General features: G+C 36.8%; 1 protein-coding gene across 3 annotated transcripts in view; it reads left to right on the forward strand.

Moving 5' to 3' along the window:
• The window catches only part of USP9X (ubiquitin specific peptidase 9 X-linked), a 165,227-nt gene that overhangs the window by 63,381 nt on the left and 84,851 nt on the right, over window positions 1–16,995 (forward strand). For all 3 annotated transcript variants that reach the window (XM_032426561.1, XM_032426560.1, XM_032426563.1), the window contains exons 2-9: window positions 2,176–2,429; window positions 6,508–6,653; window positions 8,752–8,831; window positions 11,240–11,352; window positions 12,612–12,830; window positions 15,903–16,018; window positions 16,238–16,489; window positions 16,563–16,701. In XM_032426561.1, coding sequence (XP_032282452.1) covers window positions 2,334–2,429; window positions 6,508–6,653; window positions 8,752–8,831; window positions 11,240–11,352; window positions 12,612–12,830; window positions 15,903–16,018; window positions 16,238–16,489; window positions 16,563–16,701 — 1,161 coding nt within the window. In that variant the 5' untranslated portion in view covers window positions 2,176–2,333. The remainder of the gene's footprint in view (window positions 1–2,175; window positions 2,430–6,507; window positions 6,654–8,751; window positions 8,832–11,239; window positions 11,353–12,611; window positions 12,831–15,902; window positions 16,019–16,237; window positions 16,490–16,562; window positions 16,702–16,995) is intronic.

Raw genomic sequence — 16,995 nt, forward strand, 5'->3', positions numbered from 1 at the left:
TGTTTCAGTATTCAGAACTAGTCCTCACTGACATCACTACTACCTGCCACCATCCCCCTTGAAAAGAGTGGAAAGGAAAGAAAACCTGGAGTCCAGGATTGTATAAACCAAAGAAGCTCAGAGGTTCGAGAAGGGAGGGTTGGGGTAGTGGTGGCCACTTGTATCTCATGCTCAGAAGAGGGCATGCAGGGTGAACAGCAAGAAGCAGTTACTCGATTTGTCCATTAGTAGAGCATTGATGATCTGTGAATCAGACCTTCTCCCCCTTCTCTCCCCACCAAATGCACATATTCGCAAAGCTTTGCATGTAGTTTTAGGGGAGTTATCTTCAAATCCATCCATAGTCCTCAGTTATGACCCACTGACTTAAAGCAATTTTGGTAGCTTAGACCCAGCCAGATGATGAGGGAAAATGGAAGAGGTGAAAGGGGAAGCAGAGACATTCTTGTTAAGATTTTTTGGGAAAAGGGAAGGGCAGAGATTGGTGGTTTTTCAGTAAGGAAGACTCAAGCATATTCATAGACAAATAACAAGGCATCCAGGAAGAGAGCGAGGGGATCATCCTTTGGGGGCAGTATACAAGTGGATCATGAACCCAAGTTGGGAAACAAAGGGGAGAAATTGGAACAAATTTGAAGTGGAGAAGAATCAAGTTGAATTGATTAGCTGATAATTTTGAGTGGCAAGAAAAGAAAGGCACTCAAATAATTTGCCAGCAGACCCAAAATGACTAAAGAAAATTATTGGCTAGTTTCTCCAGGTTTTTAACATTGTTTACTTCACGTGAGTTTTTTTGTAACGTAGGGTGTATGAAAATGGAAAACAAAAGTGAAAGAGAGGCTGCTCATTCATGTTCTCTTTTGTATTTTCACTTTATGTATTGAACATTTTTCTATGTTTTTAGCCTCACCAGTATTTGATATTATCGGTCTTAAACTTTGTTGTTACACAAATTTTATAAATGAAACAAAATCTTGTTAGGGACCTATTTCTGGGTTAAGTGATTATTTATTTTTAAAGGTTTATTTATTTTAGGGGTACCTAGGTGGCTCAGTCAGTTAAGTGTCTGACTTCAGCTCAGGTCGTGATCTCAGGGTTGTGGAATCGAGCCCCTCAACCCCGAGATCATGACCTGAGTCAAAATCAAGAGTCGGACGCTTAACTGACTGAGCCACCCAGGTGCCCCAAGTGATTATATTTAAATTGGAGGGTAAACATGGACTCTTCTGGACTAAATGGAAAGTATGGTCGCCTTATAATGAAATACCTATAACTAATCAGCTAAGGCTCTCAATCTCATGGCACAATTCTCAATCACCAGGGGAGAATTTATGGAAAGTACTGATGCCTAGGCTTCACTCTCAAATGCAGTAATTTATTCAGTCTGGAGAGGGGTGTGCACATCAGTGTTTATCAGAGCATCTCAGATGATTTTAGTTTGTAGCTAAGGATGAGAGCCATTGGTCTAATGAATATATAGAATTGAGGCTTTGCTGACATTCCCCTATACACCTTTGCTGGTGAGGTAACAAAGAATTCCATTGTTAAACAATTGTGGTCTGTAGCCCTGTCATGCCTGGGAATGCCTGTGACCAAAACCTTGCCAAAAGTGGAGAGTCAGGGTCACTTGACTGACTTGGTTGTTTAGGAATAGTAGTACATAGTTTGAACTTTTTCCAAAGAAAAATTCCCCCAAAGTTTTAAAGTTTCTGTTAAAACCTGTTATAAGCTTGTTCAAAAACCATTTATAATGCCCTAGTACCAGTGATAAATGTTAGTTGTGCAATCTTTCCTGAAATGTTTTTAAAAATAACATTTTGTTACCTGGTTTATGTCTTGAATATACATATTTTTACAGTGTATTGAAGGTATTAGCAAATCGAAGACAGTTTTTGCCATTCCATGATTGAATCAAAATGGCAACTAAATACTTTGATAATGTCTTTGGAATCCCAAAAGAAAGCTGAAACATAAAAGGCTGTGGTTTGGTACAAGCTGATCTACAGTTTTCAGTTTAAGTTGAATATGGTATTAATGAGACTTTAGTTTTTCACCTTATCCTCTCATTATATAGCCACCTTCTCTTGACTAGATTCACTGGTAGTACTAAGATTGAACAGTTCCTTAATTCATGATTTTTAAATCTAAAACAAATGTACTTTTTTTTTCTTGTAGGTTATGCAATGGTCTCTGCAAGATGGTTTATTCTTGAATTGGAGCTTTTTAAGACTGACAAATGCTGGTACTTCATCTTCTATAAGTGGACTATAATTTCTTTTCTCAAGACAACTACATAAGCAGACAAAATTGCAAAGATCTGCCCTGTGTCGAGTATGACAGCCACGACTCGTGGCTCTCCAGTAGGAGGGAATGACAGCCAGGGCCAGGCTCCTGATGGACAGTCTCAGCCCCCCCTCCAACAGAATCAGGTAGGATGTTTAAGATACTAGTTAAAGCTACATTGGCATGTCTACTATGAGATACTAAATAGTGGAGCACGTTCTGGGTGCCTGGGTGGCTCAGTCGGTTAAGTGTCTGATTTGGGCTCAGGTTATGATCACAGAGTCCACGGGATCAAGCCCCGCATCATCGGGGAGCCTGCTTCTCCCTCTCCCTCTGCTTGCCACTCCCCCTGCTTGTGCCCCTTTCCCTTCCTCGCTCTCTGTCTCTTTCTCAAATAAATAAATAAAATCTTAAAAAAAATAATGGAGCATGTTCTGAATAATTTGAGAAGTAACCATAAAACTGTTAAAGATAGGTAAATATAGGTCTCCCACAGTAATGGTAAGAAAGCTCAAGCGCTATAGATGGTGATGCTTGAGTATGTAGCCCCTCTTTTGCTGGTGTCTTACACAGTCAGTTATCAAATGAAATACTTAATCCCTGTGTCAATTCCAGAGCAAAAGATTAAATCATTCAGTGTAGCCTATGGTAAAGAGCATGGACTCAGGTCATGTTTGTGTTCAAATTTGAGCTTTTCACCATACTAGTCTAAATGACTGGGTAAATTAACCTCTGAGCCTCAGTTTTTCATCTGTAAAATGGGATTAACAGTAGTAACTACTGCATGGGATTGTGAAGAGGATCAAGTGAAATAATGTTTGCAAAGAGTTTAAAATAGATTTTGATATCAAGGTTTTATGCTGGCCTTAAAACTTGGAGGATAATATTTTTTTCTATTCTGTGGATGAATTTGTGTAAGAGTTCTGTTATTTTTTCATTAATTATTTGGAAGATTTTCTTGGTGAAACCATCAAGGTTTTAATAGATCCAGCTTTTTTTAATAGGGGAATTTTCTGATTTCTATTTGGGGGGGGGTGTGTATGTGTCTTTTGGTAAGTTGTGTCTTTCATGGAATTTGTACCCTCACCTAGATTGTCAAATTTATAGAAGTAAAGTTGTTTCTCGTATGCTTACTACCTTTTTAATATCTCAAAGTCTATGGTAATCTCTCCTTTTTCATTTCTGATACTGCTAATTTGCATTTGCTCTCCTCATACTCTTTCCTAGAGACTCATCAATTTCATTAAACTTGCCCCAAAACCAACTTTTGGTTTCAGTTCTCTCTCCCCTCCCTACTTGAATGCTTTCACCGTTACATCTTTGTTCCCTTCGTTTCCTTTGAATTTGCCCTATTATTTTTCTCTTTCCCTGAAGTGGAAGTTTAGTAATTGATTTTCACCTACTTTTTTTTTTAAGATTTTATTTATTTATTAGAGAGCGAGCATAAGCAGGGGGAGGGTCAGAAAGAAAAGGAGACTCCCCGCTGAGCAGGGAGCCCCACTCGGGTCTCGATCCTAGGACCCTGGGATCATGACCTGAGCCAAAGGCAGACGCTCAACCAAATGAGCCACCCACGCGCCCCTCAGCTACTTTTTCTGATAAATAAACTAGTATTGGGTAATACCCAGATAAGACAAACATACTAAAATTTGTGATGTGCAGCTCAAACAACGCTTCCAGGTGAATTTATAGCTGAGGTGCATGCACATGAATCACAGACATACTGCTTACAGTTGGTGTATGTTTATGTAGAATTCTGTATGGATAAGTTTTTAGGCAAAAATATTGTTATTGTAGGGTACTTAAGTTTGTCACTTGGGGATAAGGTTTTTTTTTTGTTTTTACTCGGGGATAAGTTCTTATTGTCCAGTTATTATAGATTAGATAATCTATTATAGGAATGGTAGAAAAGAGACGCACATATGCTCTCTCCCCCTTTGCCCTCCTTTCTTCTCCCTGTGCCATTTTAGAGAAGTGAGCAAGTCAGGTTTTAATTTTATTTTTCCAAATAAATGTGTCACCTTTATTCCTTTTCCTCTCCAGTTCCCATGTTTAAGCCATAAAATACTGAAGTATATAGTCACAGGTATTGGACAGAATCATTAAGTCTTTCTTGTGTCATAAATTTGTTACCTAGTATTTAGGTTTCTTTAAACATAGTCAAGAGGTTTGTGTTGGATGCCAAAGAATCTATTTTTAGGGGCACCTGGGTGGCTCAGTCGGTTAAGCGGCTGCCTTCGGCTCGGGTCATGATCCCAGGGTCCCTGGGATCGAGCCCCGCATCGGGCTCCCTGCTCAGTGGAGAGCCTGCTTCTCCCTCTCCCTCTGCCTGCCTCTCTACCTACTTGTGCTCTCTCTCTCTCTGTCAAATAAATAAAATCTTTAAAAAAAAAAAAAAAAAGAATCTATTTTTAAACCAGGAGCTAGTAGAGTTTCAGTATGTTTCACTCTCTTTTCTTTTCTTTTCTTTTTTTTTTTTTTTTTTTTAAAGATTTTATTTATTTATTTGACAGAGAGACAGCGAGAGAGGGAACACAAGCAGGGGGAGTGGGAGAGGGAGAAGCAGGCTTCCCGCGGAGCAGGGAGCCCGATGCGGGGCTCGATCCCAGGACCCTGGGATCATGACCTGAGCCGAAGTCAGACGCTTAACGACTGAGCCACCCAGGCGCCCTCACTCTCTTTTCTGTTTATTTTTTTAAACATTCTTAAATTTAAGTTCAATTAACTAACATATAATGTATTATTGGTTTCACAGGTAGAGGTCATTGATTCCTCAGTCTTAAATTTTACTTATTTATTTTTAAAATTCAAGTATAATTAACATAGTGTTGTATTAGTTTCAGGTGTACAATATGATTCAACAATTCCCCCACCTGCCTCCCCTCTGGCAGCTACCAGTTCTCTATATTGAAGAGTCTGCTCTGTGTTAACTACACTGGAATTATGATTTTTTTTTTAAAGTTTTTTTGGGGACACCTGGGTGGCTCAGTCGATTAAGAGGCTGCCTTCGGCTCAGGTCATGATCCCAGGGTCCTGGGATCAAGTCCCACATCAGGCTCCTTGCTCAGCAGGGATCCTGCTTCTCCCTCTGCCTGCAGCTCCCCCTGCTTGTGCTCTCTCGCTCTCTCGCTCACTGTCTAGCAAATTAAAAAAAAAGTGTTTTTTGGTCTCCATTTGTCCTTGTTCATTTGTTTCTCAAATTCCACATATGAGTGTAATCATGGTATTTGTCTTTCTCTGACTTATTTCACTTAGCATTATACCCTCTAGAAACATCCCTGTTGTTGAAAATGGCAAGATTTCATTCTTTTTATGGCTGAATAACATTTACTTAGTTGCAGAAATATTATGCACATTTAAAGAAGGGGGAAAGAGAAAGATATGCTAAAAATGAAGAATAAAAGGGAATAAAATTAGACCTATTAGTTGAAAATGACATGGCTTAGGGGTACTGGGTGGCTCAGTTAAGCGTCTGCCTTTGGCTAGGTCATGATCCCAGAGTTCTGGGATCGAGCCCCACATCAGGCTCCCTGCTCACTGGGGAGCCTGCTTCTCCCTCTCCCTCTGCCTGCCACTCCCCCTGCTTGAGCGCTCTCTCTCTCTCTCTCTCTCTCTCTCTCCCTGTCAAATAAATAAAATCTTGAAAAAAAAAAAATGATGTGACTTACTTAGAAACCACAATCATGAAGTTTTCATAATTGTTTGGGTAGTAGTTTGAGACTAGGGAAATTGCTGAATAGAATAAAATTTATTTTTCCCCTTCAAATTAAAAAATGAAAGTTATAATTCAGAACTTTCCATCTGTGAAATGTGAAATGCATTTTTTCATATTTGTACAATAATTCCTATTATGGCGGGGCTCATATAATAGGAAATGGAAGCAGAGAAGCAATACACATTGTGGTTAAGAACACAAACTTCAGAGCTAAACCTGGATTCAAATCCTGACCATAGAGTTGGAGCTGTGTGACCTTGGGCTAATTACTTATTGTCTGAGTTTGTGTTTTTGTCTATTAAATGGCTGTTCAATACTTCTTAGGCTGTTAAGGATTAAATGAAATTTTAAAACCTGGCACAGAGAATACCTGAAACATCATAAGTTTACAATGATTTTATCTTTAAAATTTTGTTCTTTTACCCTAATCTGTGTTGGTGTTTGAATTATTAGATGTTGTTACATATGTTATAGAAACCTAAATCTGGAATATCTAATTTTTAATTAAGACTTCATCGCCTGATTCTTCCAATGAAAATTCCCCGGCAACTCCCCCAGATGAACAAGGTCAAGGTGATGCCCCACCACAGCTTGAAGATGAGGAACCTGCATTTCCACATACTGACCTGGCAAAGTTGGATGACATGATCAATAGGTGAGTTAGTTTGTTTTGTTTTGTTAATGTGTGTAATACACAGGAAAACCAACAGTTTCTCAGCATAGTGATTAGTAGTTAGAAAAGAGAAAGAGTGGGCAGAAATATCACAGTAGCCACGTTGCCTCAATAGCCTTAACATTTTAGTTCTTACCAAATATTTTGTAACCCATGGTTCTTAATCATGGAGTAACAGTGTCAATACAGTTTTCAGATTAATGATGATGACCCAAGCTGGTATGTTTCTGAAGTAGAACCATGTATGTGATTTCCCTCTTTCAGAGTTTATGAAGTTTTTTTTTCTTTTTTTCTTTTTTGGTATGTTGGTTGCTACAATAGCTGGATGATTTTCTTAATTTTTGCATGGTCCTGAGGTAAGCCAGGTCATTAGAACATCGAGTTCCTCAGAGCCTGCCCCTTGTGAACCCTTAACTAGACTGAAGCATTTAACCATCTCGGCTATTTGTTTCTCTTGATCTTCACCTCAGGGGCAAGTTCAGGGTATAATTTTTTATACTTGAAGTGGAAGACTCCCAGAGAGTGAAAGTTTAAGCTTATGTGCAGGGGAAGAAAAAGATTTAAAGAAGATAAGGAAAGAGTGTGTTGGGGAATTCCCACATGGCTGTGGGTTCAACAAGTGAGTGCTAGGGAGGTGTGACACATTCCCCCCCCCACCCCTAAAAAGGAAAGTAAGGAAAATACACACACGTATAAGCATTTGCCTTACCAGATTTTCTTGTTGTATTTCACTCTCTAAAAATCCATTAACACTGTTAATGTATATAATAGAAGGGAAATAGAAAACCCCTTGCATTTTTTTTCCAAAAAATTCTGATTACATAAGTAATAAAAGTATGTACTGTTAAACATGGAAATATTATGTTGATAAAGTCCTACAGTATCCTTCTTCTGTACACACATCCCAACAAAAAATTACTAATAAGAAGTATGCTGTTCAGATTACGTTACTATCATTTGTATTGATTTTTCTACAGATACGAGATTTTTACTGTATCATTTTGTAACTTGCTTTCCTCACTTCATTTATCTTAAAAATTTTCCTATTACTATATTTTTAACTCATTGTTTTTAATAGTGTATTTGAAAGAACACATTAACTGTGATTCCAGGAGATGCCTATAATAATGTTATACAATGAATTGTAGTAAAAAAAAAAAAAATCATGTAAAGTTATTTTAATGTCCCTGACTGTTCTTTCTCTAACAGAGACCTAACAAAAGGTTTTCCTGTTGCTTTTTGCTTTCTGTCTGGTGATTGGTGGTTGTTAGTAAAGGGTACTTCCTATGCAGACTTGAGGACAAAGTTGCATATTAGCAAATTTTCAGGGGAACAGAAATACAAATGATATTTTAATGTAAATAAAAACAATGACAAAGGTGGTATGCGTTTGTTTTTAATAGATTATATAGTCATGGAGCACTTTTTCTCAAAACCAGGGTTTTGGGAGCAGTGAGGAGGGTGAGGAGGAAGGGATAGGGAAGGATGGCCTCGGAGATGGTTGGGCTGCCACTGGGGCCAGAGAAAGCACCACCTGGGTGCATGCTGCATCCTTGTTGGAGGGAGGAGGGTACCTGTGGAGGCAGAGAGATCTGGAGAGCCACGTCTCACTTAACCTTCAGGAAAAATCGACAGATTATGAATTGAAGCAGTAATCTGTTACTTTCCACCTAAATTTTTCTCCTTTGTGAGGAAATTGAAGACCGCTAAGAGATTCATGATAACGAATCCTTAAAGAGCACATTCCTATGAACTTGAACAATAGGTATCGTTTAATTGATACTTGATTATTATGGTAGTTTTATGTTTATGGTAGTTTTATGGTAGTTAAAATAATTTCCTCACCCCCCTTGCTGTCTTTTGTTTGACAGTTCTTAAAAAAAAAAAAATTGTTTGTAGAGAGGACAGATGGAACTTAGTTTCACAGAGCAGATATTCTGCCAACCTTGTTGTTTTAATATTTTAATGTTTTTTAATACTAATATTTTCATGGTGAGGTGAGTAATTATAATTAGTAACTCATTTATAGTGCTTTAGAGTGCCACCAATAAACAGCTTTTTATATTTTTAAAACCCTTAGGCCTCGATGGGTGGTTCCAGTTTTGCCAAAAGGGGAATTAGAAGTGCTTTTAGAAGCTGCTATTGATCTTAGTAAAAAAGGTAAGTTTAGATGTTCTTATGGTTTTCATAATGTATGCTACTCATACACTTTCAGTTCATCCCTGAAGACTTCATTTCTTATAAACACTTACTGGATATTCCTAGACCAGAACATCTAACTAAGTTTTCTTGCTATGGCTTATCATATATCCCTAGAACAAGGGTTCAGATCCTTTGGACAGCCTTCAGAGGGTGTTTGTGAACTCACTGAAGTCACACATAAAATTTGTGTATATTCATTTTTAAACTAAACTGTCTAGTTTACATGTTGACTGTTCTTTTTAATATACTGAAAAGATTTGGGCGCCTGGGTGGCTCAGTTGGTTAAGCGACTGCCTTCGGCTCAGGTCATGATCCTGGAGTCCCGGGATCGAGTCCCGCATCGGGCTCCCTGCTCGGCAGGGAGTCTGCTTCTCCCTCTGACCCTCCCCCCTCTCGTGTGCTCTCTCTCATTCTCTCTCTCTCAAATAAATAAATAAAATCTTTAAAAAAAAAAAAATGTATATATATATATATATACACTGAAAAGATTTGATTTTTTTTCCAAAAGATAAAAACGCTTGAAAGATGAGCTCTAGTGTTTTTATCTTGTCTAGAAGTGAAAGCTGAATTTGGAATTGATCATTTTTTCTAATGACTTTGGTCTGCTTTAGGTGCAGTTGAATTCTCTTAGCAAAGGACAACCATTAAAATATTCTCTTCGCTTTTAAGGCATTGGAAATTAAGATAAATGGCAGTAACATTTCAATTTCTGAAATAGGGTAGCCATGGATGTATTCTAACTATCATTAGGCATTATCACAGTTGAAGTTGATCATTACAAAAATTAATCTGCTTACGTCCATCTCACCATGGCAAGGGTGATATTTCCTTTATCTTAGAATAATTAACTTCCTTCGTTTAAAGAATGTCTCTACACCTTTTTAATCTTGTAAAAATAATAAACTATAAAAATACATTTCCAGATTGCAATTATTTACCACCACTCAAATTTCTTTTGTTCATTTGCACATTAATTAATTAATTGAACAATTTTTTGAAGACTTTTGCACTAGGCATGTTCTATGTTCTGACTGTATAATTATAGGTAAGAACACATAATGGTATTTCATTTAATATTCATGGACATTCATTGGACATGTAGCCCCCCTACCTCCATCTTTCTTTTCTGGGACCGTGGTTTATTTTAGGCAAAGTTCAGATTTTCAGATACAATACTGAGTTTAAATGTCCTCTCTTCTGTACAGTCAAACTCACAGAACACTATAAAAATTGAATAAGTTTTCACTTTGTCCTCAAGCGTTAAAGATTTTCAAGGGGTGCCTGGGTGGCTCAGTTGGTTGAGCTTCAGACTCGATTTCGGCTCAGGTCATGATCTCAGGGTTGTGAGATCAAGCCCCGAGTTGGGCTCTGCGCTGAGTGTGGAGCCTGCTTAAGATTCTCTCTCTTTCTCTCTCCCTCTGCACCCCTCTGTGCCCCCCGGGGCTCTCCCATGCACACATGTGTGCTCACTCACACACTTTCTCTAAGACAAAAAAATAATTATAAAATAAGAGTTAAAGATTTTCTCTGTTTGGCCGGGCAGGGCGTTTGGCTCTATTGCCTTTTTGAAATCAGATGAAATTAAGCAAAGCTATAAAGCATAGATGCTGGGACAGTGAAAGACACTAAGACAAAACAATTCATCTTACTCAATGAAATACTTACATAGAGTAGTGTTAAGGATATTGGTGTCTAATGGATCATTTACAACCAAAATAAGATTTTAAAAATAGTTGTGAAACATCATTTTCTAAGTTTTAAAGTTTATTTTCAGAGAGTAAAATGCTGTGAAGCATTTAGATTCCCTCTCAGTGGTATTGGTAACCATTTTGCATTTCAAGTCTAGTGTCATAATTTGAAATGTTTTCAATTCACCTTGCTTGGTTTGATGTACTTTGATACAATTAAATAGTTTTGAAATTCTTTGAAGATTGTGCTTCTGAATCAGTTACCTTCTTAACACATAGGAACTTTGATAATACTTGTATATTTTTTTGACTTCTTAACAATAGATAATGCTGTGAGTGTTTTCCAATGCTAGTGTGAATTTCTTAGCTATTGGTGAATAGTTTAAATTATTTATTACTTTTTTTTTTTTTAAGATTTTATTTATTTGACAGAGACACAGCGAGAGAGGGAACACAAGCAGGGGGAGTGGGAGAGGGAGAAGCAGGCCCCCGCTGAGCAGGGAGCCCGATGTGGGGCTCCATCCCAGGACACCCCTGGGGTCATGACCTGAGCTGAAGGCAGATGCTTAACGACTGAGCCACCCAGGCACCCTTTATTACTTTTCATCATATACTTGGACACTTTGAGACAACCAGAAAAATGCTTTGTTTACATTAATTTTCATTCCCTTTTTTTAGGCCTTGATGTTAAAAGTGAAGCATGCCAGCGATTTTTCCGAGATGGGCTAACAATATCATTCACTAAAATCCTTACGGATGAGGCAGTAAGTGGCTGGAAGTTCGAAATTCATGTGAGTCTTGCATTTGACTTTAAAAAACCAGATTTTCATAGTGATGTCTGGGAGTTGTTTTCTCATATATATATATATACACACAAGATATATAGTTGGTTGTATATTTGATACATTAATTGAATTAAAGGGTGTAATACTGAGGAACTTTAAAAATACTTGTTATAAGTTCTAATTTCTATCTAAGAAAGCATGATCTTTTAGGAATGTGAGGTTTAGAGTTAGAGACCTTTGGTTTAATATGTCTCCTGGATTCTCAAGTGCCTTGTGACCTTAGGCAAGTCACCACGTTTCATTAATTGTGAGATGCGCCACACACTCATTTTATGTACCACTAAAGAAGGAAAACACCCAAGATGGGGAATCTAGTATCTAGGACACAAAGGGTCAATGTAGAAAAATAAACTTAACCATACAGAAAGAGATGTGAAAGGAACCTGTATGTCTCAACCATGGCATCTTGGGGTAAAAGTCTCCTGAAAATTTAAACAGCAGGCCAGCAGTATTCAAAGAGTTTGGTCATTTGAAATCAAATTATAGTTGTGAAACAAAAAAAATCCTTAAATGGTCTAAGGTTCGTGGTATGCCCAAGTGATTGGCAGAAGCAAACACAGGTTTTCTCTACAACACCTTCAGTTGAAGAAACTACTATGCATTGATTATAAGATACAATGAAATTTCGGAGATTTTAAAAAGTAAAAGAACATGCATCTTAGATTGATGAAATGCCATAATTACTCCAAGTCTCTGTTCCCTATTCATACTGTGGAAATCTGGTCATAAGTTGTGAGGCAGATATTTTTGTGCTCTGTGAACTATTTTTCAAATATAACCATAGCACAAAAATCCCACCATCTTCTAATTCAACATGTAACTTTGTAAGTAAAGAAATGGAAACTTTGGAGGTGCTATCAGACTTTTTCATTGAGTCTTAGATAACAAATCTATTCCATCTTGGATAGTTAATATATTGTATAGATTTTAGAATTGCTGCCTCTAGAGTACAAATTCCAAAGAGGAGAAAAAATAGTAATTTGCGTCTTGTCTGTAGACACAGGACAGTACCTACTTCATTCTGTAAGCTGTTGCAAATGGCCTTTTACAGTACTCTATAAAGGATAGTAAATGTTAATTTGGTTTTTTGATCTGTCAGTTTGATCCCAATATTAAACAATTCAAATGATCAGTGTAAACAAATGGAGAGATGGAGTTGTAATGTTTTGATCTTATAAATCACCTTTCCTCCTTATATTAAACAGAGGTGTATTATCAACAATACTCATCGCCTGGTGGAGCTATGTGTGGCCAAGTTGTCCCAAGACTGGTTTCCACTTCTAGAACTTCTCTCCATGGCCTTAAATCCTCATTGCAAATTCCATATCTACAATGGTACACGTCCGTGTGAATCCGTTTCGTCAAGTGTTCAATTGCCTGAAGATGAACTCTTCGCTCGTTCTCCAGACCCTCGATCACCAAAAGTGTGTTGGTTTGTTATTTTCATAATTAATACAGTTTTGCTCTGCCACAGAGCTGTAAAAGATCTGAACCACCTGTTAATGTGAAGAAGAGTAGTTTCATGTTACTATGAAGGGATTCTGCATTATTTTGTGTTTTGGATTCTTTTTTCCTCCCTAGCTTTACTGAAGTATAATTGACAAAATTGTTTTAAAGATTTTATTTATTTATTTATTTATTTATTTATTTATTTATTTATTTATTTATAGGACAGAGAGAGACACAGTGAGAGAGGGAACACAAGCAGGGGGAGTGGGAGAGGGAGAAGCAGGCTTCCCGCCGAGCAGGGAGCCCGACGTGGGGCTCGATCCCAGGACCCTGGGATCATGACCTGAGCCGAAGGCAGACGCTTAACGACTGAGCCACCCAGGCGCCCCAGTTGACAAAATTGTTTTAGACTGTGTTTTTTTGTTTGTTTTGTTGTTGTTTTTAGCTTTCTCCATGTAGTTAGTTCCCATTATCTTCTGCTCAGCCCTTTGGGAAATAGTCATAAAATGGGTTCTATGAAACAGGCCATAATTTTCCTCATAAATAAGAGTAGAATAGGAGGTGACTTTGACCCAAGGCCATAATCACTGTGGACATTCTAATGTTTTGACTTCAGGATCAAGTATATCATACAAATGTCTAATAATGTGTCATAAAAGTAAAATTATAGGAGTTATAAATGAAAGCAAAATAGTAAAACTTACAGATGTCAATGAAATATACATGATATCTCTGTAAAAGTTCTCAAATGTAAATTTTCTGTATTGGCATAAAGAGTATACAAAACAAAAAATCTATCCTTAAACTGTTCATCTTTTAATAAATATTAAATAATACATAGTTTTTAAATTTTATAATTAAGGGAGACATTTTATTTTTTCTATTTTTTTATGATTTTTATTTATGTGAGAGTGAGTACAAGCAGGGGGAGGGGTGGAGGGAGAGGGAGAAGCAGACTACCCACTGAACAGAGAGCCCAACCCAGGGCTCAATCGCAGGACTCCGGCATTGTGACCTGAGCTGAAGGCATATGCTTAACCAGCTGAACCACCCAGGTGCCCCTTTAGGGAGACTTTTTAATATTGTGGGCCTTATAAAAAGGAAAACCCAGCCAGTAAAATTTGAGTTTATACATATAACTTTAGGTTTATTCAATGTTAAAAGTGGAAATCCTCAAAATGTGTTAAACTGAGACCTGGGATTTTCTGATATTTCCCAAGATTAATATTGTTGCCACTTCATGCTTATTTTTGGTTTGGTAAATCAAATTATTATCTAAACAGTGACAGTCTCCAAAATATACCTGTATTTCTCTTTCTGATTTTTGCTCTGTAGGTCAGTGATAATCTTAAGAGACTCACAGGGAACAACTTGTTTTATTTTATTTTATTTTATTTATTTTATTTTTTTTTTTTTTAAAGATTTTATTTATTTATTTGAGAGAGAGAATGAGAGAGAGAGAGAGAGAGCATGAGAGGGGGAGGGTCAGAGGGAGAAGCAGACTCCCTGCTGAGCAGGGAGCCCGATGCGGGACTCGATCCTGGGACTCCAGGATCATGACCTGAGCCGAAGGCAGTCGCTTAACCAACTGAGCCACCCAGGCGCCCCAGGGAACAACTTGTTTTAAAATGGCTTCTGGTTGAAGATCTTTTTATATCTTTATTTGAAGCCTAGCTCTTCTTGAGTATTACTAATTACAGTGTTCCTAATTGCTTAAAGATACATTTTAGCTGAAAACATAAAGGAAGATTAGTTTTAGACTGATTTTTTTTTTTTTTTTTTACTTTGTGCACATACACTATTTTATATATACATATTATACATAACTATTGAGTATATCAGACTATTAGTCTCATTCCAGTTACTTGAGAAATTGAAATGCTGAATGCCATAAGGGACTGGTGAATTAAAATGCTCAGATTTTTAATTGTTTTGAATTAGCTTTTTAAGACCAAATAAAAAGGTAGGAAGATACTATAATGAACTTACATAGAAAAGTGTTGTTAATTTAGTGGAGAATTTAATTGATACAGACATAAAATCCCATCAAAACTACCTTTAGCTTACATATAATATTGTCTCTTTGAAAGCAGTTACCTTATACTTCCATTTTCCCTTTGTCCTGGACATGTTTTTTTGTTTTTGTTCTTGAGTAGCTGTAGAAATTACTTTTGCTTAAGACTTGTAGCGAAATTCCCTTTTTCCCCCATTGGTTTTCCCTCAGTGGACTCTAAAACGTGGCTTTTTAGAAGAAACCTAGGTGTAAAGGGTCGTCTTGGGTACATAAATTTTTAGATAGATTTGATTCTTAGATCCGTATATAACCTCTTAAGTTTCTACACGTAAGCATGCTTTTAACTCCACAAACCATTGGCTATCCTAATTTCATTGTACTGTGAGTTATTGCTGTCCCTTAGGGAAGAGTGAAAGACAATCCATAGTTACTGCATCGTGGTTACCTCTAAGCTGAGAATTGGGGCACTCACGTGAGCCAGCAAAAGCATCAACCAGCATGTTCTAGTCCGGAGCAACAGATATAATACCAGGGATTGGCTTTAATTAATAGTTCACTTTCAGGCTTTAAGATTATTGTATTTACAGGAAATTTTTAATTATTTACAACTACAATAAAAAATGAATTCAAACATTATCTTAGGTTACCACATATCTTTTTCTTATTTTTTAAAGAGGTTTTTTTTTTTTAATCCTCCTAAATTTTTAAAAATAACTTTCAGATAATAAGATATTCTCCTACAGTGGGATCTCTGAAATAGAAACACGGCTTCTAATGCCTGTTCACCAGCTCTATTGGTACAACCAGCCAACTGTGCCTTCGTGATCTAATCTGTACTGCTGCTTATGCTTTTTTCTCACAGACAAGATTACTGTGAATAATATGTAATATTTTATTTCAAAGATGATTTTACATGATGATTTTCTTTTATTGAGTTTCCTATTTCTAGTTCGTTTCAATCAAGAAATTACTTCAGATGGTGCTTTTCTTTTTAAAAGCAGGAAGTCAACCGTTTTCATTAACTGTATTACAGGGTTGGCTGGTGGATCTTCTCAACAAGTTCGGCACTTTAAATGGGTTCCAGATTTTGCATGATCGTTTTATTAATGGATCAGCATTAAATGTTCAAATAATTGCAGCCCTTATTAAGTAAGTTATGTTTTTAAATGAATCTTCAGTGCGTTATAGGAATTGCTACTTAATTCCTTGATAAAAATATTCTTTTTTCAAGTATGGTTTCTTCTTAACTGATAACTTGGATTTTTTAAAAAGTAATATAAGTATGAGTTCAGTCCTAGTTGATTGTAAGAAAATGAGTATTACAAGAGTTTGTTTTTTTTTTGTTTTTTTTTTTTTGTCTTGTTTCAGACCATTTGGGCAATGCTATGAGTTTCTCACTCTTCATACAGTGAAAAAGTACTTTCTTCCAGTAATAGAAATGGTTCCACAGTTTTTAGAAAACTTAACTGATGAAGAGCTGAAAAAAGAAGCAAAGAATGAAGCCAAAAATGATGCTCTTTCAATGATTATTAAATCTTTGAAGAATTTAGCTTCAAGGGTTCCAGGACAAGAAGAAACTGTAAAAAATTTAGAAATATTTAGGTTAAAAATGATACTTAGGTAAGATATTTTCCTCTTGAAATAAACTGTGTGAATATTTAGAATCATATTTAACACTGAATTTCTGTTCCAGATTACTGCAAATTTCGTCTTTCAATGGAAAGATGAATGCACTGAATGAGGTTAATAAGGTGATATCTAGTGTGTCTTACTATACTCATCGGCATGGTAACCCCGAGGAGGAAGAGTGGCTTACAGCTGAACGAATGGCAGTAAGTCCTTTGGTTCTTCTTTCATGAATAAAGATCTGCCTAAGGCAAAAATTAGAATGGCTTTACCAAATGTTATAACATTTTAAAGAAAACCTTGAAACTGGGAGGTGTTGGGACTGATTTATGACTCTTAATCCTTGGAACTTTTTGTAATAGCATAGCTTATTTGGTAGTGATATAGGTATCTTCGCACATCTTCGATAAACTTAATGCTGAATGTAAGTATTCTGAAGTAATTATTAGCTTGTTTGGGTGGATTGGTTGAAATGGAGTAGATAAAGATGATCTTCGGAA

The sequence above is a fragment of the Phoca vitulina genome, unplaced genomic scaffold (genome assembly GCF_004348235.1).
Source record: "Phoca vitulina isolate PV1807 unplaced genomic scaffold, GSC_HSeal_1.0 scaffold35, whole genome shotgun sequence".
NCBI lineage: Eukaryota > Metazoa > Chordata > Mammalia > Carnivora > Phocidae > Phoca > Phoca vitulina.